The 26,079-nt window shown below is 40.4% G+C and overlaps 1 protein-coding gene across 3 annotated transcripts in view; it reads left to right on the forward strand.

Moving 5' to 3' along the window:
* The window catches only part of ankrd44 (ankyrin repeat domain 44), a 30,280-nt gene that overhangs the window by 3,172 nt on the left and 1,029 nt on the right, over positions 1–26,079 (forward strand). For 2 of the 3 annotated variants that reach the window (XM_034885845.1, XM_034885847.1), the window contains exons 2-27: positions 4,736–4,819; positions 8,545–8,623; positions 10,843–10,913; positions 11,740–11,940; positions 12,397–12,484; positions 13,140–13,282; positions 13,585–13,797; positions 14,495–14,573; positions 14,661–14,775; positions 14,874–14,956; positions 17,310–17,418; positions 18,208–18,276; positions 19,036–19,176; positions 19,590–19,655; positions 19,755–19,866; positions 20,159–20,230; positions 20,614–20,815; positions 21,843–21,930; positions 22,027–22,144; positions 22,785–23,007; positions 23,393–23,480; positions 23,957–24,040; positions 24,798–24,943; positions 25,064–25,140; positions 25,276–25,358; positions 25,487–25,578. In XM_034885845.1, coding sequence (XP_034741736.1) covers positions 4,736–4,819; positions 8,545–8,623; positions 10,843–10,913; positions 11,740–11,940; positions 12,397–12,484; positions 13,140–13,282; positions 13,585–13,797; positions 14,495–14,573; positions 14,661–14,775; positions 14,874–14,956; positions 17,310–17,418; positions 18,208–18,276; positions 19,036–19,176; positions 19,590–19,655; positions 19,755–19,866; positions 20,159–20,230; positions 20,614–20,815; positions 21,843–21,930; positions 22,027–22,144; positions 22,785–23,007; positions 23,393–23,480; positions 23,957–24,040; positions 24,798–24,943; positions 25,064–25,140; positions 25,276–25,358; positions 25,487–25,578 — 2,926 coding nt within the window. The remainder of the gene's footprint in view (positions 1–4,735; positions 4,820–8,544; positions 8,624–10,842; positions 10,914–11,739; positions 11,941–12,396; positions 12,485–13,139; positions 13,283–13,584; positions 13,798–14,494; positions 14,574–14,660; positions 14,776–14,873; positions 14,957–17,309; positions 17,419–18,207; positions 18,277–19,035; positions 19,177–19,589; positions 19,656–19,754; positions 19,867–20,158; positions 20,231–20,613; positions 20,816–21,842; positions 21,931–22,026; positions 22,145–22,784; positions 23,008–23,392; positions 23,481–23,956; positions 24,041–24,797; positions 24,944–25,063; positions 25,141–25,275; positions 25,359–25,486; positions 25,579–26,079) is intronic. The other variant, XM_034885846.1, reaches the window with a different exon arrangement.

The following is a 26,079-nucleotide window of genomic DNA, read 5'->3' on the forward strand; positions in this document are numbered from 1 at the left end:
TTGTCAATCAGACAAACTGACCAACACATATTTAATAAAAGATAGATACTTGGCGCTGTGACTTTATACAGTATTGCCACTAAAAATATCGCGATACGAAACTGTATCGATTATTTTCCTTCCCCCCCACCTCTAGTAGTGGAGTGCCTCGAAATTGTACCTTAGTACAGAACTGTAGCTGGCATCTGAAGAGAAAGAAGACTTACTGGTAGATATCCCTGCTCTGACGCAGCCTCCTCTGTCTATATTTATCAGATCTGTCGTTAACTTCATGTAACTGCGGGACTTCCTGTTATTTTCAGACAACATGCTGATGATGATGATGATAACTGGATGCCTCAGCTCAGCGGGCAGTGTATAGAGTTTTTTTTCTCTTGCTGTCTTTCATCATGTGCTGATCAAGAGCGGGTCACGTGGAAATGAAAATCAGCTGTTATAAGATCTTTTAATCTACCCTCCGATAGTAAACTATGCTCAGCGTGTTTGTCCTGGTACAGGGAGATGTTTTGCAGGTACAGATGTTTTCCACAGATCAATCTGTTAAAAAAAGATGTGAAGGTCTGAGTGTTTTTTTTTGTGCAGCTCTGATGTCTTCAGTCTTCAGAAATATGCACATATTGCTGATTGAGCTGCATTTACTGCAAGTACTGTACAATTCGGAGGTTCTTGTACTTTGCTTGAGTATTTCTGTTGGAGCTATTTCATTGGCCTCCAGTGTGTGATGCTTGGGGTAGCCAAAGTTTACTTTAGTGTGGAGTGATTTTGACAAGTGACAACATATCAAGGTTAAAATGAACGTGAGAATGTGTTTGAGTTATTTTATTTCATTAAAGTTTCATATAATTTTCTAAGCTATTCCTTTTCTAATTTTAATAAAGTGAAGGAACAAGGAGGAATAGTGTGTGTGTGTGTGTGTGTGTGTGTGTGTGTGTGTGTGTGTGTGTGTGTGTGTGTGTGTGTGTGTGTGTATAAGTGTTAAGAAGGGAGGAATGCGGTAGGGAAACAAATAATAAATGTTAGCATTAAATGACAGTGCTCCTCATTTTTCCGGAGGCGGGACCCTGGTCTGTCCCACACCAGAGCTGTCCTCTGTTAGGTGCCCACCAGTTGGAAAACGTCTTGAAACACCTGAAACTAGAATTGTTGTATTTTCATTAGCTTAAAAAGAACTCTTCATATTCGCATACTGTGGAGAGCAGGTCCTCTACCACGGAGACAAATGAAACTCAGGCTCTAGAGAGCGCCTGTTTTGCTCTGTGCAGCCCAGAATCCCCAGATGATTGCCGCCTACCTCCTAGCAATGTACACGTACAAATAATAAGTATATGCGTCATAAAGCGACTCTGACATAATATTGAGAGTTGACAATTCAAAAGGGGTAGCTATTTAATCAATTTACCCCTGGAGATACCTTCACACCTGACAAAGTTGAGCTTACAAACTAGCAGGCAATCGGTTATCTACCAAGGTAAAAATAAAATAAAAAATAAAATATATATTTTTTTCTTCGTGATTTTGTTCTCATGTTTTTGGTTTTGTTAATGCTAAAAAAGATACCACCATCCAAATTTCCATTCATAATAAGGAACAAAAATGTGACTGACCTGTGCCTATTTACGGTTGCTAAGCTATGATTGGACACACTCTGTTTTGGCGCTAGGTTTTAGCAATTGCTTATTACAGAAATACACGTTTAATAGGCTGGATTTTGTATGAATATTTGACCATTTTCTCAAGCTAAAGTTAATCATTTTATTTGTATTTTTCAATAGTATTTGTCATGTTTTGTTAAATTGCTAAGTTTCAATGGTAAATACAGTATTTCTCAACAATATCTGTTATTTATTTTCATACGTTTTGATCCCAAAGCATCATTTTATGATGTCTTAAAATAGATCTTTGTCAAATGTTAAAGCCAAATTTAATACTGGCTGATAAATTCCGATTTCTGTAATTCCAAAATAAAATTACCGGCCTTAAACACTTTGTTATGCATTTTAAAGGAAATGTTTTCATTCATGCTCACACTCCCTAAATCTGCTTTTCCTTTCTTGTGCCAGCGTCCGTCTCCCCGAGTCCCCACAGCGATCACAGACGCAGCTCTGTGATAACGCGCCACTGCCAGCTGAGTTTTACTGCTGAAGACGGGAATGTGTGCGTGAGCTCATGTGAAATGCATGGCTAAAGAGGCCATATGCTGCCAAGCAGTGGCTGCTTCTTTAAAGGCACAGCCCCCCCCCCCCCCCCTTTCTGCTCTCTAGCCAGGGCCTCGTTTACCTCTGTTTCTGTCTCTGTCAATTCAATTCAAATTTCTTTATTGACATGAATGTCTAAAGTAACAATATTGCCAAAGCATCAAGGATAATAATGTGAGAAGAAATACATGCACACAATTCATTGAGTAAACTAAAATATATGCATTTAAGATCCAAATCAAGAAAGCAACAGTATACCATATCAATATATAGTTAAATCTAAGAAAGAAACCCGACAGAAGCAAACAAGCAAAAAAACGTGAAAAAACCCATGACGTAGAGGACTAAATGAGAAGGCAGAGTAAACTGCCGGGAGAGGAACTCCAGATATGACGGGATGTTGTGCTGGTTGTCTCTCAGGCTGTGAAATGCACTCACATATCCCGTTGCTTCCACTGCACTCACGCTATTTTCTCAGAGCAGATAGTAGTAGATGTCGCATTTTTGTTTGGTCAGAGAGTGTTTCAAAATCTGGGAGCTTACATTTAATGCTCTCGCCCTCGCTCTCGCTCTTGACCCTAAATGCGTCCTTCCTTCCTCCATCTATTATCATTCCGCCTCAAGTAAACCCTGATTAAACCCTGAATCAGTGCTTAACAACTTTGAACTTGGCTAAGGAGGAAAAACAGTGAGGAAGATGGGACAATCGTCTTTGACGAGGTGCGTTCTGCTTTGTAAGGTGAAAGAAGAAAACATCAGTTTAACATTCAGAGAAACGGTGTGTCTTTAGAACAATAGGTCCACACTATGGGAAACATTTCACACACCTTCCTGGCCTAATGGTTACTTGTGTAACCTGTGATGTGATGATGATGTAGCATTTCACCAGCATTAAATTCAAGAGAGGAAAAAAAAACCTGGTTTAATGAGGAAGTGGTATCATTTTGTTTGACCATGTGTGCTCAGTTCTTTAAAGCAGAAGTGAAATGCTGCACCGTGGTTCCGCTCACTCGTGTTTCTGAGAAGGAGAGACTGTGCAACAGGAAGTGAGGCAGGAGGCGGCACAACACACACAGGAAGTGAAGTGAGGCCTTTCTCTGTTAGATGTGAGTCATCAGTAATGCATCAAACCCTCAGCTTACGTTTCTGTCTCTGCAGAGGCTGTCACATCAACTTTTAGAATTTCAAATGGTCATTGTGGTCTTTCTAACTTAGATTTCCATATAGAGCCCAACAGTGGTCCCGAAGATAAAACTTTAATCAAGCTTTTTTTTTTTTTTAAGAATATTTTATAGTGACAGTGGATAGACAGGAAAGGGGGGAGAGAGATGGGGGATGACACGCAGCAAAGGGCCGCGGGTCGGACTCGGACCCGGGCCGCTGCAAAGGACTTCATGGTGCTCACACTCTTACTAGTGAGCCAGAGGCCGCCCCATCAGACTTTAATGTGCAATGTCATGGAGAAATACTATACTATCAATCCTGATCCTATATACATACTATAAATACTATATACAATCCTAAGCGTAACAGCGATATCTCTGTTTGGTGGGCTTGTTGTTACCATGGAAATGTTTACCGCACACGCAAACCTGTGAACAGCAAGCAAGCTGTTACCATGGAAGTCTGTGATGATGATTTTCTACACAGTCTTGTACCTTTTACCTTTTTTTTTTAGGTTTTCAAAATGTTTTAAATGTTGTGCCAAAATCAAATGTTATATGGTCATGGTTCAGATACAAAAGCTTATGTTCAAGTAAAATAAACTAAAGAAAGTACCTCACAGTTGTACTTAAGGACAGTACTTGTACCGTAAATGTACTTAGGTAAATTCCATCATTTCTGACCTGTCGGCAGACTTTTTCTTTACCCGTGTGTCTGTGTGTGTGTGTGTGTGTGTCTGTGTGTGTTTGTGAGGTTTAGGGCCTCTATTTACCTCATATCTGTGATCTAGTAAGGAAAATAAGGGCTTCAGAGACATGACCTCCACGCGGGGCCTTTCATTAAAACCCATTCTCAGCACAGACATTTTATTTTTATGATTTGTATCTACAAAGAATCTTCTACAACAATAGTTCCTCTGTATGGAGGGAAAACAATATAGATAGAAAGATAGATGGATAGATAGATGGATATATATAGTGATTCACTGCAAAAAAAGGTCCTGTTGATATTAAAGAACATGTTTGTATACCGTATACTGTGTAAAAGAGGCTGCAGTCTCGTAGTAGCTCCAGCTTTTATAAACACAGCAGCTTAAAGTCAAGCAGCTGCTCCTACACACACACAAACACACACACACACACACACACACACACACACACACACACACACACACACACACACACAAAGTTATATACCGTGGGAAGGATCAAGCTCTTGTCTAACGTCCAGGAAATATTTGTGATTTTTGTCATGTTGCTTCACTCCTGATGAATTCCCAATCACTGTTTGAATCAATCCTGTGTATCTATCTATTAGAGTCTGACATGTTGCCTCTGGTCATGTGTTGAATCTTCCTCCTTTTGTCTTGTTGTTAGCCTCCTCTCATCCAGGCAATCTTCAGTGGAGACCCTGAAGAGATTCGCATGCTCATTTACAAGTCTGAAGATATCAATGCTCTGGTGAGGACACACACACACACACACACACACACACACACACAATTACTGTCTACATCAAGATAGAAATGTTAGATATAACAAGGGATGTCTCTTCACCTAGAGTTCACCTACTATCAAGTTTTTAAGGAGCAGTGTGTAGGATTTAGGTGGGCTCTATCGGCAGAAACTACAAGTAATAACTGACTTACTCATAACTATGTTATCATGAGTGTTTAAACACCTGAAACTAGAATTGTTGTATTTTCATTAGCTTAAAAAGAACTCTTCATATTCGCATACTGTGGAGAGCAGGTCCTCTTCCACGGAGACAAATGAAACTCAGGCTCTAGAGAGCGCCTGTTTTGTGTTCTTACCTGTTTTACCTGAAGGCCACTGTAGGGTACTCTGCAACCTCACTGGAACATGCCATAAAATCCTACACACGTCTTCTTTACGAGATCCTACAAATATTCTGAAGTTTTGTTTGCAAACCTTTTTTTTCACTAAACCTCAAAAAAATCTTCTTAAAATATGTTTAGATGAAACAAAGAAGGTTCTTAATTTTACAGAACTGCATTCTGTAAACACATACATGTTATGTTTACGAGATGTAACAAACGTACTGGGTGAACTTCCTTCCTTACAAATCATTCAAGTTTTACCACACGCTCGGGAAAGGGAGGGGTGAGCGAAGGGGTGTTCAGTTGGTTGCAGTCTGACCTTTCTTTAAGAGATCCTACGGTAGTTTAGATTTTTTTTTTTGCTCAAATATAGTTTTAATTAATTTTTAAACAAATACACAAATTGTACAGTGTCTTTATGATGTAAAAAAGGAAACCGGGGAAAACTACAGGCCATTACCAGTCCACCAAACCTCCTCTAAGAGCTGGTACTTCAAACGTATATTGTTTTGCACCATTCCTCTTTCAAATTTCTTGCAGTTTCGTTATTAAAATTTTGTTAAAATATATTTAGATGAGCCCAAGAAAGTTCTTAATCTCTTGTTTAGATTTTTACAGTAGTGCACTGCGCTCTAGAAGGTATGTTAACAAGGATAAATACAAGAACTGGGTGCATTTCCTTCCTTGTAAAACATCTGGAGAGCTGATTTTTTAAAACTGCATTGTAGCTCCTCTTCTTCACTTCCTTTGTACTATGCATACATTACATCTGGATCCTCTTGCACAATACAAATAAAACCCACTCATAACAACAACTCTACAGTACTACTAGTGGTCAAAACCTTTTTCTTTTGTTTCCCCAGGGGTACCTTTTTAAATGTTTTATCCTAGGCACAATGTCTCTGCCTCGTAATTTCAATTAAACATCTCATAATTACAGTATTTGTAACATAGAACTACGAGGGAAAATATCTCATAATTACTTAATCCACGTCTCGTAACTGGACATGTGCTAAATCAAAATTACATGTCACATTACGATATGTTTCTGCCTCAACTCACCAATGCATCATGCAACACAGGCACTGCACAGCAGGTAATACATAGGCCAATATTAAAAATCACACATCTGTTATGTTGTTGTTGTCTCCCTCCTTCCCGTATTTCTTCTCTTTTGATCGCAAGGAAGCAATATGGAAAAGGTGCACTGTGCCTTGTTTGTTGTTGTGTAGTGTACTTCTCTATATGTTGTCATCTGGACCAACGTTTTGCACTTTTGTTAGGCTGTTTAAATAAGAGAATAAATTTGATCACAAAAAAAATCACAGATCATAAAAACACAATAAAGTCCGAAGGCTTATTTCAATTGTGGTCCTCTAGTTAAACACTTATCACGTCACGCCGCCAAGACAAAACCGCTCAACAACAGACAACAAGTGCAGATGATATAATCAACTAAATAACAGGAGGCGTGCTAGCTCTGCTAACGTGCTTCACTCTTTCGTGCTTATGAAAGGTAAAAAAACATTTAGAATTAAAATTGCAAATGCTACATGATGCTTTGTAGACATTACTTTAAGGCCACTTTAAACATGCTTAGATGTGCAGATTATTCCACTGTACTGCTGCACTGTAAACAAATGTGTTTTTAAAATAAAACCCTGGCTCAGTGGATGTCATCTTCAGGCCCCACTTCCTGTTTTAACATGCACCCAAGGGTGAGGGGAAGAGCGACGCGGGTCAGGAGTGAGAGAAGCCAAAGTTTAGAGTGTGTGTTGTGTTTATTTACATCATATGGGTAGGGATGCATAGCACATGCCTGTACCCGCGCAGTACAGGATGTGGGCTCTCTGCTGTATTCAGTCTCCTGTGTGATGTGTTTTTGTTGGAGAGGCTGCACTCGGTCCAGTCACGTGGACATGTGGGGTGGTCTGGACTGGTCTTGGGCTTACTGAGAGGAACAATGGATGTGTTGACACTGATGTTCCCTGTCACTGATCCTCAGCTCATCATCTGTGAACTGATATCACAGCCTCCTCTGTTCTGTGTCATGGTGGATCGCCAATATGTAACATTCCAGCCAGCAGTGCATGTGTGATGTGTTAAAGGGCAGGACTTTATTTTTTGGTGCTTTAATATTCAGCGACTAGGGCTGCAACTAACAATCATTTATCATTTTATCAATTATTCAATTAGTTGTTTGGTCTATAAAATGTCAACATTTTTTGAAAAATGTGGATCAGTGTTTACCCAAAGCCCAAGATGACGTCCTCAAGTGTCTTGTTTTGTCCAAAACTCAAAGTAATTGAGTCCTCCTCACAGAGGAGAGAAGAAACTCGAAAATATTCACATTTATGAAGTTGCTATCGCTGAATTCTCTAAATGTTTTGACGGAAATCAATTATCAAAATAAGCAATTAATTTAATAGACATCTGATCGATTATTCTTTGCAGCTCTAGACACAGCTATCGTAGTAATTGTTTTTCAAGCACCAAATATAAAAAAAACACCTGGTTACAAAGCTTCTTAGTGTTATTAACTGGTTTAAGAAAAGTTTGTGTATGGCTTTCATAGGAAGAATGTAGTCCAGCTCACTGGTGGCCTAACTGACACACCAGATGGTTTGTTAACACATTATCTGAGAAGCTGTCATTGGAACACTGTTTGGGAAAAGCCAGGCACTTAAAAAAAACAGCAGGTGATTGGATGAACAATTGTCCGCCATTGCTGTTTTGAATAAACCGTCGTGGCCGTCAGAGACAGATAGGCTAGCTAGCTGTCTGGATTTAACCTGCAGAGATCTGAAGAGATGTTAACCACAGTCCTCAGAAATCCACCAGAGGTTAGAACTCAAACACAAAGAAAGCAGAAGGTGACGGACCTGAAGAGGAACGTCGTACATATACACTACACACAACTCATGAGGTTACTTCAGACACATTAGGTTGACAAAATGGATTTTCATGTTTTCCTATGTAAGCCCGCAACTCTCTCGGGATATCGTGAGAATCCAGTTGCATTGGAAGGTAACTGGTACACTCATGTTTGAAGCACAAGTGCCTTCTCGGATGTTCCTATGGCACCTAAATGTGGAAAAGTGCCCTTTAAGCTGGCCCAATGTGCAAGAAAACCTAATGAAGTGCCGTGATGGAGCATTCAACATGCTATAAACAACATACTATAAAAACTTTGCAGATGGTGCCCTTATTTGTTTGCTCCAGCTCTAATTTAGGAATGTAATGGTGTTGCATCATATTAGGTTAAAAAATGTCCTAATGTTCACCACCCTGTACCTTTCCCATATTACAAGCAACAAGTACCAACTGACATTCTTCCTCCTTCAGGATGCAGAGAAGCGCACCCCGCTGCATGCAGCGGCCTTCCTGGGTGATGCCGAGATCACAGAGCTTCTCATCCTCTCTGGTAAATCACAGAATATTCCCTTCTTCTTTTTGTTTCTGTCTCTGAGTTTTAAACTTCCCTCTTTCTTTCAGCTGTTCTGGTTCCAAATGATACACTTTTTACTTTTTGGTACATACAAACTAATTTTTATCTGACATACTAAATATCAAGGTTGTATTAGTATTGGAACACAGGGCTTGTTTTGAAAATACCTTCCAAGGTGCTACTTTTTAATGATATATATGACATATAACGTTTAGTGTATCTCTAAGAAAGGAATCATCTCTGTTGTTCAATTGCTTAAATTCAAGATCTTGATGATTTTGAGTACGTTAATTTTAAAGGCTGGAGAATTTCTTCAATAAAGAGCAATCAGTTGGAAGAGTTTAACAGTATTTTAAGGCTGCAAGTTGCAGCTAGTGATTATTTTCATAGTTGATTAATCTGTTATTTTTTTGTGGATCAATCGGTTAGTTGCTTGGTCTATAAAATAATAATAATAATTTATAATGTTTATTGATTTCAATTTACACTCTATTTTTGTTAGAAATCACTACACACTGGCCTGAAATACACACACACATGCTCAGGACTTATTCATGCACAAATAGAGAGATGTCAAACCCTATACCCCAACGCGCCCACTCCGCTCTGCATCAGCCAACCTTCTTGCTGCCCCCTCACAGCGTGGGAGAACTAATCACTCAACGAAATCCTGACTGTTTGCTGTCCTGGCTCCCAAATGGTGGAATGAGCTCCCTACTGACATCAGGATGGCCCAAAACCTACGCATCTTCCGCCAAAGGCTAAAAACACATCTCTTCCAACTACACTTCGGATTAACGTGAAGAAGAAGAAAGAGGAGGAAAAGAGTTAAAAAAAGAAAAATCTTGAAACTGCACTGCCACATGTCTTTGTAATGTTGCTCATTTACAGCTGATGTACTTGCACTCACTGAAAGCTCTTAATTGTAAGTCGCTTTGGATAAAGCGTCAGCTAAGTGACATGTAATGTGATGTCAGAGTGAGTGGGTTGCCAGTGCCAGCACCCGTGATCACGGTTTGACCAAGAAGACGTCCTCCGATGTCTTGTTTTGTCCACAACTCAAGGATATTCAGTTTTCTGTCACAGAGGAAAGAAGAAACTCATTTTATCAGATACACACATTTCAGAAGCTGGAAGCAAAGTATTTTTAATTTTGTCTTAAAAAAATGACTCAAACTGACTAATCAATTATCATAATCGTTGGCAATTAATTTAAAAGTTGACAGCTAATCGCTTAATTGATTAATCTTTTCAGCTCTACAATATTTATTGTGGTTAACAACAGAGTAAGACTTTGGTATAATCATTATAACATTGTGAATGAAGAGAGTTTGACAGCTTGGGAAAGTGGAAGTGATGAACATTAGAACAGTAATAAATACCAGAAACTAACAAATCTTTTCCCAAAGCTTCATCAATGCGTTAGTCCGTCTCTCAATACTTTGACTTCCCTAATTTGAGTGTGGCCCTGAACCTCAAGACCATTGGCTCCTACAGAGGAAGTAAAACATGTAGTCTCACAAACACAATCTTTGGAATAGAATAGTCTTTTTTTTTTTTCAAAGAAAAGAATAACACAAAACTCCAGTAGCATTAAATGCAGTTATGGCTCTTGGATTTAAAGTAGAAACAGCTGGTTGGTGTAGTTCTTAGCAACCATTATTCTATGACTATTACTCTATTGACTATTTTCAGCCACAGATTAATACACACTTGGTGCAATAGTGAGTTTTTACAGAAGCAGGGCGGTGTATACAGGGTTGTCTTAAAATAAACTAAGTATGTGTTTGCAGAACATGCCATCCAGTGCCTACTGTGTCTCAATGATTTATTACTTACATATTTTCTGGAAAACAATGCAGCTCTGTGGCACAGAATAAGCTTTGTCAGAGTTTTAATACTACTTAAAGAAAATGTCCTTTGATGAATGGATTTGCAGCTTAAATTAAGTCTCAAATTTCAAAGTGTTTAAACCCTTGGAGCACTGTTCATGATATTTAAATTTAAACTAGTCACACAGGCCTATTGATATGTCAGCATATACTTTGTCACTAATTCTTCATTTTTTTCCATTTTCCCTTAAAACATTCTTTCAATGTCTTAAATGTTAGTCGATGGAATTTGCAACTGTTATGCTATGAGTGTTTGGGGATGTTGGTTTACACCTCCTACTTCTGCCCTTTTATTTTTTGCAGGGGCTCGGGTCAATGCCAAAGATAATATGTGGCTCACCCCCCTCCATCGTGCTGTGGCATCTCGGAGCGAGGTACACCCACACACAACATTTATTTACTTACACTTACACTTACACTTACTTACACTTCCAAAACAATAACTCCAGCAGAACTGCTGGTATTTACTGGTAGGGAACTGATATTTACCTCAAAACAGTCTGACACACACTCATCATTTTCCAGCCTCTCCCGGCACATTTCACACAATGTTCTCCAAACACATTTGGCAGCTTTATCTTTGTAAGCATCAAGAATTCGGGTCAAGGCAGTTAATCAACTGACATCACTCCCAGTGCCCAAACAGGTAATTCAGCATGGCTGAAACAGCTGGAGGATGATCTTTGGTGGTGTGAGGTTTCATACACGCTCAGGTCCGAGTTAGTCAGCGTTGTCGGTATATTTTAAAGAGTTGAAGTCTGTGTCTGAAATCATTTTTCTTTCTTTATTCATTCATTCCCACAACTGTAGCTTAGGGCTGCAACTAACAATTATTTAATCTGTTAATTATATTCTTGATTAACTGATTAGTAGTTTGGTCTATAAAATGGTGAGAAAAGGTGTTGGTCAATCCAAAGCGGGATGGATAAGGATTTGTTCATGTTTTTTGAAAGAATAAAAAAATTGTTAATCACAAAAAAGGTAGATTTAGAACACCCCAGTGTTTCCCAAAGCCCAAGATAAAGTCCTCAACTGTCTTGTCCACAACTGAAATATATATGTTTAGTTTACTGTCACAGAGGAGTAAAGAAACAAGAAAATATTCACATTTAACCGTAATCAGAGAAATGTTAAACTTTTTTTTTTTTTTTTTTAAAGCCAGATAAAATAATTTCACGATTTATTGACTCTCTTCCTCAGGAGGCAGTGCGAGTTTTGATCCGCCACTCGGCCGATGTGAATGCGCGGGACAAGAACTGGCAGACGCCGCTGCACGTGGCTGCAGCCAATAACGCGCTGCGATGCGCTGAGGTCATCATCCCGCTGCTGAGTAGCGTTAACGTGTCGGACCGCGGCGGACGTACCGCCCTGCATCACGCTGCCCTCAATGGCCACACTGAGGTACTGCAGACACAATCTAACTTCTTATTTTGTCATTTAAATGTAATCATTTTCTGCAGCACTGAATCCTTGTGCCTGCTACAGCTTATTGATGTAGTTCACCAATAAACAGGCTGTGATGTAGCTTGGTCGAAGGAAACAGGTGGGCGAGTGCAGCTGTGTCATTGTGGTTATTAAGTGGGTTGTTCATTTTGAAACACTCCTCGTCTCGCAGGGAAACCATTCACAAATATGCTGAATCTAAAATTAACAATGAGAGGCGGCCCATTTCTGAAGCCAAACTGAATGAAGGACTTCTTCTATTTCTGCCCAACACACACTCTCCAGGGTTTTTATGCAACAACTGAGCCAAGAGATGGATGCTGTTATATAAAGACCATCACCTACACACACACACATCCTCACACTGACACAAACACATATCTTATCCTTCCCACTAACTTCTCCATCTGTCAGATGGTGAACCTCCTCCTCGCGAAAGGAGCCAACATCAACGCCTTTGATAAGAAAGATGGCCGGGCTCTGCACTGGGCAGCTTTCATGGGTAAGACAAAGACGGAGTTGTTAGAGATGTTTCTCACGTCATGCCTTTTATTTCCTGGAAATAGATCATTGTAAAAAAAAAGAATCAGTGGCTTACTCGTTGAGTCACCTAATAGCTGAAAAGCTATTAAATTAGAGCTTAAAACAAGACACAACTTATAATTTTTTGAAGTTATCATAACAGAACAAAACATTCATTCACATAAACACTACAGCAAACAAAGTTAGGCAAACTGTAGGTGACATCGGTGTTTTTTTATTTATTTAAACAAGCTCTTCAAAACCCCAAATATTTTCCAATGATTCCTAAAATAGTAATTGTGACAAAAACCTGTCCTTAGGCAAGATATTTTACAGTTGAACAATAAACTTGATATCAAAGAAGACGGCAAATGACCAGAAAACATAACTGGCTTAAATAATCACATAAATTCAACAGCATAAATTAAGTTTAAATTATTGCACATTCAAATTACAGAGAAGCGGTCGTTGGCAATGAAATTCTAAGATTTGGGGACTTTTGGTCAGAAAAAACAAGCAGCACGAAGACATTACGGGTTTACGCTTTAGTGTTGCTTCTGGTCCATAAACAACGCCAACTAACAGCTGATTCCTTTTTTGTCCATGTTTTGTGTGCTCTGGTGCGCCCACTGCAGGACATTTGGATGTGGTTTGTCTGCTGGTGAGTGAGGGGGCGGAAACCAGCTGTAAGGACAAACGGGGATACACTCCCCTCCACGCGGCGGCCTCCGGTGGGCAGATCGCTGTGGTCAAACATCTGCTGAATCTAGCTGTGGAGGTCAGGACACACGTTTGTCTTTCTATACTTGTAAAGATCCTCATGGAAATAATGTATTCCCTAGTAAAAACCTAATTCTCACTATACACACGCACGCACGCGCACACACACACACACACACACACACACACACACACACACACACACACACACACACACACACATTCACTATCTCAGTATGTTTTAAACTTGGAAGGAAGGAACACATACTCCCCATACCAACACTTGTTACGGACCTACGGTATTTACAACTTACACATCCTTCTCTCAGGCAAATAAGACTTGTTTCACTCTGACAACAGATAGATGAGTCCAATGCATTTGGGAACACGGCGCTCCACGTGGCCTGTTTTAATGGTCAGGACTCCGTCGTCAGTGAGCTAATTGATTACGGTGCTAACGTCAGCCAGGCCAACAACAATGGCTTCACTCCGCTGCACTTTGCCGCCGCCTCCACACATGGAGCAATCTGTCTGGAGTTCCTGGTCAACAACGGGGCGGATGTCAACGTACAGGTACACCGGTTGAAAAACTGCCTGGAGCAACATTATCATTCATTTTGAGTTGTGTTTGTGTCAACCTGATGAATATGAGTCCAATATTCTCTATTTATTAGCTCGGTTTTTGGTCTCCACCAACTACTGAGGGAATGTGTGGCTCTGTAGCTGCTAAATGCTCCACTATGGAGTTGGTAAAGACCAAAAGAGAGCTAAGACTAATAATGGACTTTGGAACATTGGACTTGTTTTGTTTTGTTTTCTAGATTTGTAAATATGCAACTGTTTTATAGGATATACTGTATGTTTACAACTTGTTGTGCTGTCTCCAAGTTGCCCAAAAAAATCAATACAGGTTTAGAGATATCATAACATCAGCATGCTAACAAGCTAAAGAGTAGCTAACTGTACGCATGTCAACATCATATTACCTTGTTAAATGGTTACACATTAGCGTGTTATCATGCTTAGGTTAAGCATGTTGACATGATAATGCTAGCTTGTTGAATTGCTAAACATGAGCATTTTACAATGCATTGCCAATTAATTATGTAAGGTAATATATTAAGAAATAAAACCGTATTTGAGAGAATTGGTATCTCCAACAAGGGTTGTTATTATTATTATTATTATTGCTTGTATTTTGAAAAACGAATTCATGTTTTGCATACAACCTGAAGCCTATTGTTTTTATTTCTTTTTAAACATTCTTCAGAGTCGTGACGGGAAGAGTCCACTTCACATGACGGCAGTTCACGGACGCTTTACTCGCTCCCAGACCCTCATCCAGAATGGTAAGACCCCTGAATTCTTGTTTTGGTTTCTTAAAGTTACGCCTTGTTGCACGTTCTCCCATCAAATAAAATTACGTTTTATTTCAGGTGGGGAGATTGACAGTGTGGACAAGGACGGCAACACCCCTCTCCACATTGCTGCCCGCTACGGTCATGAACTCCTCATCAACACGCTCATCACCAGCGGAGCAGACTGCACAAAGTTTGTTTGTTCACCTGTTGAAACATTTGTGCTAAATTATTAAAACAACAAGGTACCAACTAAAAGAGATTGTTTCCTTCCTGTATCTTTCTCTAAAGACGAGGAGTCCATGACATGTTCCCCCTCCACCTGGCTGCCTTGAACGCTCACGCCGACTGCTGCAGGAAGCTTCTCTCCTCAGGTGAACCAGTAGAAAGTAGATTCAGGGCGTTATTACACCGACAGCTTTTAGTTCTGTTGAATCCAACTAGAGTCTGTTTGCCCCGCTGGTGCAGTTACCAAACAAGCGTACCGAGACCTGCTCTGGAGCGGTTTGTTTGTAGTGAGAACTTGATCCGCACTCGAACCACAACAACTATACTCTGCAAGTCTGAGCTAATTTCTTCTGTTGTCAGGTGTGTTTAGCAATCTGCAATGCAGCAGAGCAGCAAACTGTGGCAGCTTGCAGTGTTTATATCACAGAAATAGACTGCGGTCAAGCTTGCCTTCGGTCACTTGTATCTCTGACAGACACCGGCAGAGCAGAGCAACGTCTCAGTTACCAGGGCAGAGAGTCTCCTGCGAAACAGTCAGATAATCTTAATGAAATGATCTGGTTTGACCATTAGACCAGAACACAGGACCTTCTTACTGTATTTACTTTCTTGCTCCCACCCCTAGACATATCGGACCAATAGGAGGGGTGGATGTTCTTACCTTATTTGTAATGATGCAATTTTGGCACGCTTGGATTTGTCCAGGTGTGAAACCAAACCGACCAAGGGCAAAATCGCTCTTAGTTTACTAACTCACCTACTAACCCTTTTGGTTTTTGTCTTTACTCAGTAACGGATGCGATTTGTAATGAGGCGAAATACAGTACTTCACTCAAAACGTAATCAAGTACATTTCAAATTACCAATTTAAAAGTCCAAGTTAGTCCCTTGCTAGGTTACAAGGCTAACATAGCTAGTGTGTTGGTCAAAAACGGCTAGCTTTTTATGTTTCCGTCCATCTCACTAGCTACGTTAGCTTAATAATCTAGCTAGCAACTAGCAGCAGCTGATCAAATCTGCCAGCAAAAGTTTTAAGTTTTTCGAGCATAATTTTATAGAGTAATTCAAATTTAACAGACTTTTTGTCTCTATTCCTTAAACACTGGGTTTTAATATCTTTCAAATTGTAACAAAGCGGATATTTCCTAAAGCATTTGAATTATCATTTAATCTTTGTGGATATGTGCTGATTCAGAGTCTGTTTTGCCATTAAATCGTCCTCGTGGGTATTTTCTTTCAGGCCTGGTTGTTTTTCTTGCTCACGGTAGTTAATGGCTCCACAAACACATATATTTATCTCTGGCCAAATTCAAGTCACAATGTTCCAGAAACAAAACAAAGCCTCAATGACTTTAATTACTCACTAATGGGACAACTCTCCCTTTGGAAAAAGAGTGCATTCTGTTGAATTTGTCTCTTAGTGTTGACACTTGTAGTTTATTGCTTACGTCTGAAAAGTTAAAATTTTGATTTTGGCAATAAAATAATTTTTCTATCCACTCATCTCATGAGGGAACATTACACAAATGTGACGTAGGAATAGAAGAAAGAAAACAATCCCATTTCTGTCTGGAGGCATGGCGCAGGATGAAATTCCTCATGTGGTCCTGCTAAGTTGCTGTTTTGAACAACAAAGAAGGCATTTTCATGTTCCTGAGCCATGTGGAGCTGCAGTGTTATGTCTAGTCAGAACTGTTGTAAGAAAGTTAGCGGTGCTGAGCTTTTGTGTTTGTTGTATTCGGAGCTAAAAGTCCCTTTTATATTCAATGAACCATGAAGATTAGCAATAAAGCATTTAAAAAGCAACAGCACAAGACGTCAACTCACAACACACTCGTCGTGTTGTCCTTACATGTTACATATTACATGCAACTGTGATGTCACAGTACAGTCATGTGGTGGTTTATACATTCATCTAAAGAGACGTTCAGAAAACTTTATTCAACCTCTGACGGCTCGCAACAAAAGCTAGATGCTAGGAATGCTTAGATTTGTGTGCCTGTCTGCAAAGAATGGAGGATCTGCTGACTAGTTATTCTCATGATTTAGTGAGTAACCACATTGAAACAATTATCAAATAAAGTAGTTGCATTCTGTGGGCAGCTTACCATCTCTAGTCCTTATTCTGGTGACCACCGGAGCTTGTTTGCAACGTGAATGTAGCAGCTTCTAGCTTTTGTTACTGTGGGGTGATGAATCTTGAAAATTATGGCACAGTTGTAGTCCTTGCAGATCCAGTTCATTAATTTCCTTAAAATGAATACATACATACAGACATACCATCGATAGTGGTCTATTTCTGTGATTTTTGGCTTAGACATGTTTATGTTTTTCCTGTATGCATGGCATGCGTCATGCACTCTCACCTAACCTCCCCCACCTGTCGCACTTACACCTGTCTTTCTCTCCACCTGCTCCTCCTCCCCTCTCTCTCTGTGGCGTTGGCTGCTTCTGTGTGTTGTCCGGCCTCCCTCCGTCTCCCCGCGCTGTCCTCTTCAGGTCGGAGGTTTAGCATAATGTGTAACGACTCGGTCCTGTCTGCAGGCTTCCAGATAGACACTCCTGACAGCCTGGGGAGGACCTGCCTGCACGCTGCTGCTGCCGGAGGGTGAGCACCAACGTTTGTTACGTAGATCTCTTTAGAAGGAAAGGTTTAAAATGCCTTTAAAAGTATCATTTTGGTTTATAACCACAGCTCCAAGCTCTTAATTTTATATTTTCGGACATCATTTGAAACACCAGCAGTCAGACGATCAGACATGTTGTGAACAGTTAAATCAGATCCTCTAAACCACTTTTTCAGAGGTGAAACACCTAAAATGTTAATGACATTTGCTAAAAACTGAGTACGCACAACTAAGGCAAGTAGGAAGTTAGTCTGTAAACTGTGATGGATTTTTACAAATGAATGTTTGGGTAATTGTTTTATCTTTCATCTTTATTTGGGTATTTTTATGATCCTTACTAACCTTGAGTTTAATTGCTCTTGGTTAGTTTCTGTACATATTCTATACTTTTTATGATTTTTATTTTATTTTCTACATTCTCTAATTTATCTGTATGTATTTCTGGCCTTTTGCTGCTGCAACACCTGAATTCTTCTTCTGGGGATCAATAAAGGATTATACTATCTTATTTTTACCAGAGCTTTTGTTAAAACCTGTCCAATCGACTGCTCTTGTTACTTGCCCCATCTGACTTAAATGAGACCCTAGTTGTACTTAACTGGAATTTCCCTTTAATCATCTGTTTATCAAAGAGTTTAAGCAACATTTATTCCTTCATTTAGACTATCAAGGATGGAATTTAGCTGTTTTAACCCTTGAAGCCATAAATAAAAATAAGTAAATGCATACTGTTCCTGCAGTAATTGTACCCCTCTGCTCTCTGTGTGCAGTAATGTCGAGTGTGTCAAGTTACTTCTGAGCAGCGGTGGAGACCACAACAGGAGGGATAAGTGCGGCAGGTAAGAGAACACATTGCTGTAAGCGTCTATCAACACATTTGTTTATAATATCATCAGTAGTAATAGATCAACAAAACAATCAACTGACAAGAAATTGTCCTTTTTTTTAAGCAAAAACACCAAAAGTTCTCAGGTTTCAGGTTCTCAAAATTGTTAGTTAAAGACCCACGTATTGTTTTTTATATGAGACACTGGTATCGTCCCAAAAATGAAAAGGTGGCATTACTCACAGCTGTAGAGAATTCCATACTTTATTGATCCTGCAAGGGGGAAATTAAATCAATATTTTACACTCTGTTATTAGTTATCACACAAGGCCTGAAATACACACGCATGTCTTAGATTTTGGATAGTTTTATATATTTGGCCAAGAATATCGTGATATTTGATTTTCTCTATAATCGCCTAGCCCTACTGCCACCCCATATATTTACTTTTAAGAAGCTGAAATTAGAGATTTTTACTACATTTTCCATAAAGAATGAGTCAAACTGATTACTTTATTATTAAATAGTTGGCGATTAATTTAATACTTGACAACTAATTGATTAATTGATTCAAGGGCTGTTATAGCAGCACATTAAGGCACATCGTTTTAAATTGAGATGTTCGTCCACTAAATAGGGGTGTAAAGTTAAGGTGTTCACATACTTTTGGCCATGGTTTATGTCATGAGTTTAGGTATTGAAATCCAAATGAAGTGAATCCTGGAATTTGTGTGTCTGAACATGTATATGTGTCTCTCTTGTTATTTCCCAGAACTCCCCTCCACTATGCAGCTGCCAGCCGTCACTATCAGTGTCTGGAGACTCTGGTTGCTTGTGGCACCGCCATTAACGCAACTGACCAGTGGGGGCGCTCTGCGCTGCACTATGCCGCTGCCTCGGACCTGGACAGAAGGTAAGGCTGCAGGGAGACGGATGTATTCTCGATCACTTGTTTCCAAAGTTAAAGGTTCTTTTGAAATCCACTTATTGACAAGAAGACGAGGTAGACAATCCAAACCCACTTCACACTACTCTAAGTGTTGCACTGGGTGGCTGTCTACTGTTTCTACGTATAGAAACCTGATGGTCCACACCTTCCATGTTTCCATAGTAACAATGGAGGTGATACTTAGGTGGCGATAGTCGTGCATGGCCTCCGGGATTTGCAGCACCACAGCACAGCCAGCAGTTATCTACTAAGTTGTTGGCTTTAACAGGTTTCCACTGCATTAAAATAGGCTGCTGTTTGAGTGTGTTGATGCTTGATCCCTTTATTCTATCTCACCCGTCTCTCTTCCCTACATCCTGTTGTCTCCCTCTTTGCAGGCGGCGTGTTGCCCTGGAGCCAGAGAGTGATGGAGTTCAGGCAGAGCGGGAGAAAGAGGCAGCGCTGTAAGTCAACACTAAGTAACACGACATTTTGATAATACCAGCTGATTGTGATCCTTTTCAGAGTCACGGTAGCTGTGTTGTGTCATGTTTGTGTTCCAGATGTTTAGAGTTCCTGCTGCAGAGCGGAGCGACGGCCTCGCTGAAAGACAAACAGGGCTACAGTCCTGTCCACTACGCTGCGGCCTACGGACACAGGCACTGTCTGGAGCGGGTCCGTACACACACACACACACACACACACAGGAAATACAAAATAGTTGTATTGTGACTTGAGGCATTTTCTTTTGGCTGATCATATTTTCTCTGCACACCAAACAAGTTTTCTGGTGTCTTGTTTCAGTGTTAACTCTATTGGTCAAAAATGTAAAAAATGTTGAACTTTTAAACCAACAAGAAACACAAGCACTATTAAAGTTTGATATATTGTATGAAGTAAAGTATATATTCTACATGAGGGCACTTCCAGCAGGTTACATCCTTGATATGTGTGTTGTGACCTGCAGCTGCTGGACAGAGACGACGGTCACCAAGACGACCCTGAATCTCCAAACCCTCGGAGCCCGCTGCACCTCGCTGTGAGTCACACACACACACACACACACACACACACACACACACACACACACACACACACACACACACACACACACACAGATAGTGTGTTACTGTATTACGTTTGTATTTTTTGATATCAGAACTGATACCTGATAACTTTGGAGCAAAAACCAAATCAATACTTGGTTTTGTACATTTAACGAAAGAAGAAAAAGTTTATCATCACAGACAAGAAACTGACTTTCCTGTTGTATTGTGTGCGTATGAACAGAGGCTCCATAGCAAATATTAGCATTTAAAGATTTGTCATAGGTATTACATCAGTTGGTTCTTATTTAAAATCGATGTTAACAGTAACATGCGACCAAAGGAAGTGGTTTTTTAAGAGCGTCTGTCTCTGCAGGCGTACCACGGCCACGCTCAGGCCCTGGAGGTGCTGCTGCAGGGGGAGAGGGAGGTGGACCAGGGAGACGAGGTGGGGAGGACGCCCCTGGCCCTGGCCGCCCTCCGGGGCCACACTGAATGCGTTCACACACTCCTCAGCAAGGGGGCGTCGCCACGTGCCACAGACACGCAGTACGGACGCAACCCTGTCCACCTGGCAGGTGGGTTCAGTTTCAATCTCACAATTCTCCCCTCCTGTTTTTTCTGTCATGTTAACATCTGCTGGGGGTGGCAGCAGCTCCGTCCTGATGGAGTGGGTTGGGAACTGGAGGGTTGCTGGTTCAAGCACCCGTGTTGTATTGAATGTGGACTGGTAGTCGGAGAGATGCCAGTTCACCTCCTGTGTACTGCCAAAGTGCATATTTCAGTTCTGTGTGTAATAACAGAGTGTAAATTGGAATTTGCTCATAGGGGAACAGTAAAGAGTATAAAGTAAAATTTGAATTAATTAAATTAAATTAATTAAATTATCTGTATCAAAACAGATCGCTGGATATGGCCTAAGGTATTCTGTGTTGGATCCAAATATACGTTTTGTACTTCTGTTGCTCTTTTATGTGGAATTTTAGTAAAACTTTCAGGCTTTCTCTCTGTTAGTGTAGAAAAAAAGATACAAAGTTTCATAGCTCTAGACTCAGCCAGCACAGCAACATCTTCAGCCCTTCAAGACCGGAGACAAAGCACTACAACAACTCACTGATTTTAGTTTCAGTCTCATATGTGTGTGCAATAAATATCTACATTTTGTTATTGAATCTACAATTCTCCTATTCAGAAGTGCTGCAGTAAATGCACACAATAGTGTTGCACAATATACAGTAAAATAACTAATAAATGTATTATCCCCCCAAAAAAAGAACCTTCCCTTCACTGTGGGCTCATGTGTTTTAACGTTATGCTCCTGTGGCATTTTGTATGAGTTGCACTTGGAGAGTAAAATAGAACTTTTATTACCCTATTACCCTTATGACTGTGTCTTTAGTGTGTACAGAAGGTTGAATAGGTCCATATTTCTCAACTACTCCTCACTTGAGCGTATTGTTTAGCTGCAAAAAGGGTCAAACTGAATGACTTTCTGAAGCAGCAGTGAGGTTTGAAGATCTGATGTGTCATTATGACTATTAATAAACATTTCTGTCACTCGGTTTCTCGTCTTCCTGCTGTCACACCCTCTGTGGCTTCCTCCAGTGATGAACGGTCATACGACGTGTGTGCGCCTTCTGCTGGATGACTCAGACAGTGCAGACCTGGTAGATGCTGATGACTCTCAGGGACAGTGAGTGCTTTGGATTCTTTTCTCCTCTTATTTGAGTCTTAACTCTAACTGTTCCAAATGTATTTATTTTTTACACCTCCTCGTCCTCGTCTGCAGGACTCCTCTGATGCTGGCGGTGGCGGGAGGACACGTGGACGCCGTGTCGCTGCTGCTGGAGCGGGAAGCCAACGTGAACCTGGCGAGTAACCACGGCCTCACTGCGCTGCACCTCGGGGTGAGCAGTAGCATTTCTTCCATCCTCTTTCTTGCCTTTGTGGAGGCTTGAGTGGGCCACCAAAACAATTTTCAGTGTTTGATTATAATGAATTGGTACCTTTCATTGCACATCTGAGAATATATTCTCTGTATTGTTGGACAATAAATCAAACTTAAAAAATAACCGACATTGTGAACCTCTTACAAATCTGAATTTACTCAAATTGCAATTTCCAATGAATATGAGTCCCACTTATCCTGTTCCTTTATCACATGTTTAGTGTTACAGGTTATTTTGATGTGTTGGATTGATAAACTGTAAATATCTGCTTACCTGTAAATCTTACCTGTTATCTTTTATATTACAATTGTTTGTAGTTCCATTTAATACTATGTATATTGCGCTCTATGACAACATTTAAAACATTTTACTGGAGTTGTTGCTTGCTTGTAACTGCAATTTGTGTGTATTTTACACTTACAAGCATTCGTAAAGCATTGAATTGACTTTCTGCTGTTCCAGCGAGTCATTATAAGTTTCTAATTTTGCACAACTGATTCTCAAAACTCTGATGATCTGAGGCTGCAGAATCAGATATTCTGATATATAGATATATATTTATAAATAATTTTTTAACTTTTACATCTTTTGCCCACAGCTGCTGTGTGGTCAGGAGGAGTGTATCCAGTGTCTGTTGGAGCAAGAAGCTTCCATTTTGCTGGGTGACTCTCGGGGTCGGACTGCCATCCACCTGGCCGCCGCCCGCGGCCACGCCTCGTGGCTCTGCGAGCTGCTGAGCATCGCCGGCTCCGAGCCACCGTCCCTCCCCCCGCTGAGGGACCACAGCGGCTACACACCACTGCACTGGGCCTGCTACTATGGTCAGTGTGCTTGTACCTTAAGTCTGCACGCCGCTGTTTTTAATTAGTCTTTCATATTTCTGCATCCCTAAAACTATTAGGGTTATTAGGGATGGAACAATGCAGTCTGTAAAAATTGCTGTAAATGTGTAAAAATACAACCGGTTGAGATATAAAATTTAATGGCAATGCAATCTTTAACGACCCAAGATGTAATCTACTTTTGATTTCACTTGTTTGACTTCAGACCTCTTCTTAGTACGTTTATTTGAAGAGATTTTTTTCTGTTTATTACATTTTTTTAAAGTGGGATTTCTTTTGTTGTTAAAAATTGATTATTTTTATTTAATTCTTTTTGATAAGAGGACACATCTGTTTGTGTGTGTGTGTGTGTGTGGTGTGTTAGGTCATGAGGGGTGCGTGGAGGTTCTGCTGGAGCAGAAAGGTTGTCGCTGTATTGATGGGAACCCATTCACCCCGCTGCACTGTGCGGTGTAAGTCACACATGCATTGAATATTATTTATGATTACTGTTTTACTGCTTTTCACTGAAAAATCATTAAAGGAGCAGATAGATCGAAACAGATTTGAGGGTATATTAGGGCTAAGTAATGATTATATTCACTATTACCTGAAACTGATTCATCATTTACACTGTAAAGTGTCAGAAGATGGTGAACAATGCCCATCACAAAGTTTAGCTGGATTTGTGGGATAAAGTCCCAAAAAACAAAGATTTGCTGATTGTTTTTTAATTGTTCATTCAGTTCTGTGATAGAAAACACTGAAAAAAGGAGCTGCTTAAACAATTATTTGTTTTCAGTATTTCAAAGTGACATAAATATTGATATTGTTTGCTCTAAGCATCGTAACCTTCCTCTGGATTTACAGTGAGCAGCAGCATCAGAGCTAAAACCCACTGAACACTTGGTTATCTTGTCGGTGATCCTGTTTGTATTTGAACTCTCAGGGTGAACGATCACGAGCCGTGTGCGTCGCTGCTGCTGGAGGCGATGGGTTCGGACATCGCTGGCTGCAAAGACGCTAAGGACAGGTAAGACTGGGGAATGTAACAGCAGTAAGTGCATTCATAAAAGTACTGTACTTACAAATTAAAATACTCATACTTTGAGTACCTTAATTTCATGTAACTTTATACTTGCACTCCACAACATCTGAGGTAAATATTGTACTATTACTCCACTGCATTTGTCTGACAGCTTAAGTTACTTTTCACATGACAGTTTTTCATCCCCTTCCTGTCCAGTGACAACCACGTATCTCCAGATGTGTTGATGTTGAATGTTTGTGATAAACTACGTGATAAGTACGAAGTGTTATTTTATGTGTTGGGAGAATCCTCCTCCTTCTTAAGCTAAATGGTATTTAAAAAGTCTCTTTCGGATCAGCTGAAAAATACATCACAACGCTGAAAACAGATACCATGAAAACTTTTAAAAATCTTTAGAGATACGTGGTCTTCACAGGACAGCGGCGCTACAAACGTGATGATCTTATAGAATATGATGCATTGCTGTAGATTAAACTACCCAACAGTAATCTTCTGAATATAGTCATACTGAGAAATACAGAGAGTTGTGTGGAGCTGATAGTCTTAGTTAGCTTTGTAGCAACTCATTTTGCATTCTTAAAATGACAGATGTCTGCGGGATAAAAAAAAGAAGCTCAAAATGAATAATACGTTTATTCTGGAGTTTTCATCTGAAGCAGTAAGGTTTTAAATGCAGCACTTTTCACGGTGTGGTATTAGTACTTTTTCCTTTAGTATACTATCTCTCTCTCTCGTGCAGGACTCCTCTTCATGCTGCAGCGTTCTCGGGTCACGTCGACTGCATCCAGCTGCTCCTGTCTCACGATGCACCCGTCGATACCGTGGACCAATCGGGTCGCGACGCACTGATGATGGCGGCTGAGAAGGGCAGAGCCGGAGCCCTCGGTACGGAGAGGTTTCACTTTGCTTGTGGCTTCAACACTGCAGTGTGTTTTGGCTCGGGCCCTATGTGTTGACATTGAAATGTACGTATGTTAACTTTATGAATGATGTCTCGTGCTTCAGAGGTGCTGTTGACCAGTGCCAACCTCAGTCTGAGGGACAAAGACGGCAACACCGCCCTGCATCTAGCCTGCAGTAATGTAAGTCTCCAGCCTCCTTATTTATTTCTTTATTTATTGTCTTGATTCCAGTGTCTTTGTGGCTTCAAAAATCAGCAAGTAGGAATGGATATTTTGTCTCGGCTCTCTGAATAACCTGACATTGCCTCTTTACAGGGAAAGGAAGACTGTGTGATGTTGATCCTGGAGAAGCTGTCCGACACGGCCCTCATAAATGCAACAAATGCAGCGCTGCAAACGTGAGTATCTAAACAACTTCATTACAAAAATAAAGTATTTATAAGGTACGTTTTCACTCTCTACACAGTTATCTCTCCGCACAAGAAGTCTTTGTTAATAAATATTCAACCTTGTGTCCGTCTGTCAGTCCTCTCCACCTGGCGGCCCGTAGCGGTCTGAAGAAGGCGGTCCAGGAGCTGCTGTCCCGAGGAGCCAACGTTCAGACGGTGGATGAGAACGGTAGGGTGAACTCGGTTCCCCCCCTCCCAGGTGCTTTGTAGGCCTTAGCTGCATGCAGTGGTCGTTGGGCGGCTTGAATGTTTTCATCCTTTCCAGCATGAAGTTGACTAATGAATGATTTAAAACAAAAAAACATTCCATGTGCGCTGCAAATAAATATCTTTGAAATGGGGTTCCCACTAGTCATGGAGTTTGTGAAATATTATGGGCATTTAGATGAGACATTTTAGGATTTTACAAATGACACACTTCTACACCCCTTTCACCCTTTAAAAGAAAACACTTTTGGGGGGGGGGTTGTCTTTAAGGGTTAATTTTGTTTTCAGTGGACCAGTGCAAAAATTACATCTGACTGAATTATAAGAGTGTTTTACCTCTGGCTTGAGTCAGAACCCTGATTTAAACTGTACACAGGCTGCTTCTGGCTTCTTATTGGATGTATTCGTTGTGTAGTGAAAGACGTCAGCTGTGGTTGTCTCGGTGTGCTATTTCAGTGCACCC

This window comes from Etheostoma cragini, chromosome 11, assembly GCF_013103735.1.
Source record: "Etheostoma cragini isolate CJK2018 chromosome 11, CSU_Ecrag_1.0, whole genome shotgun sequence".
NCBI lineage: Eukaryota > Metazoa > Chordata > Actinopteri > Perciformes > Percidae > Etheostoma > Etheostoma cragini.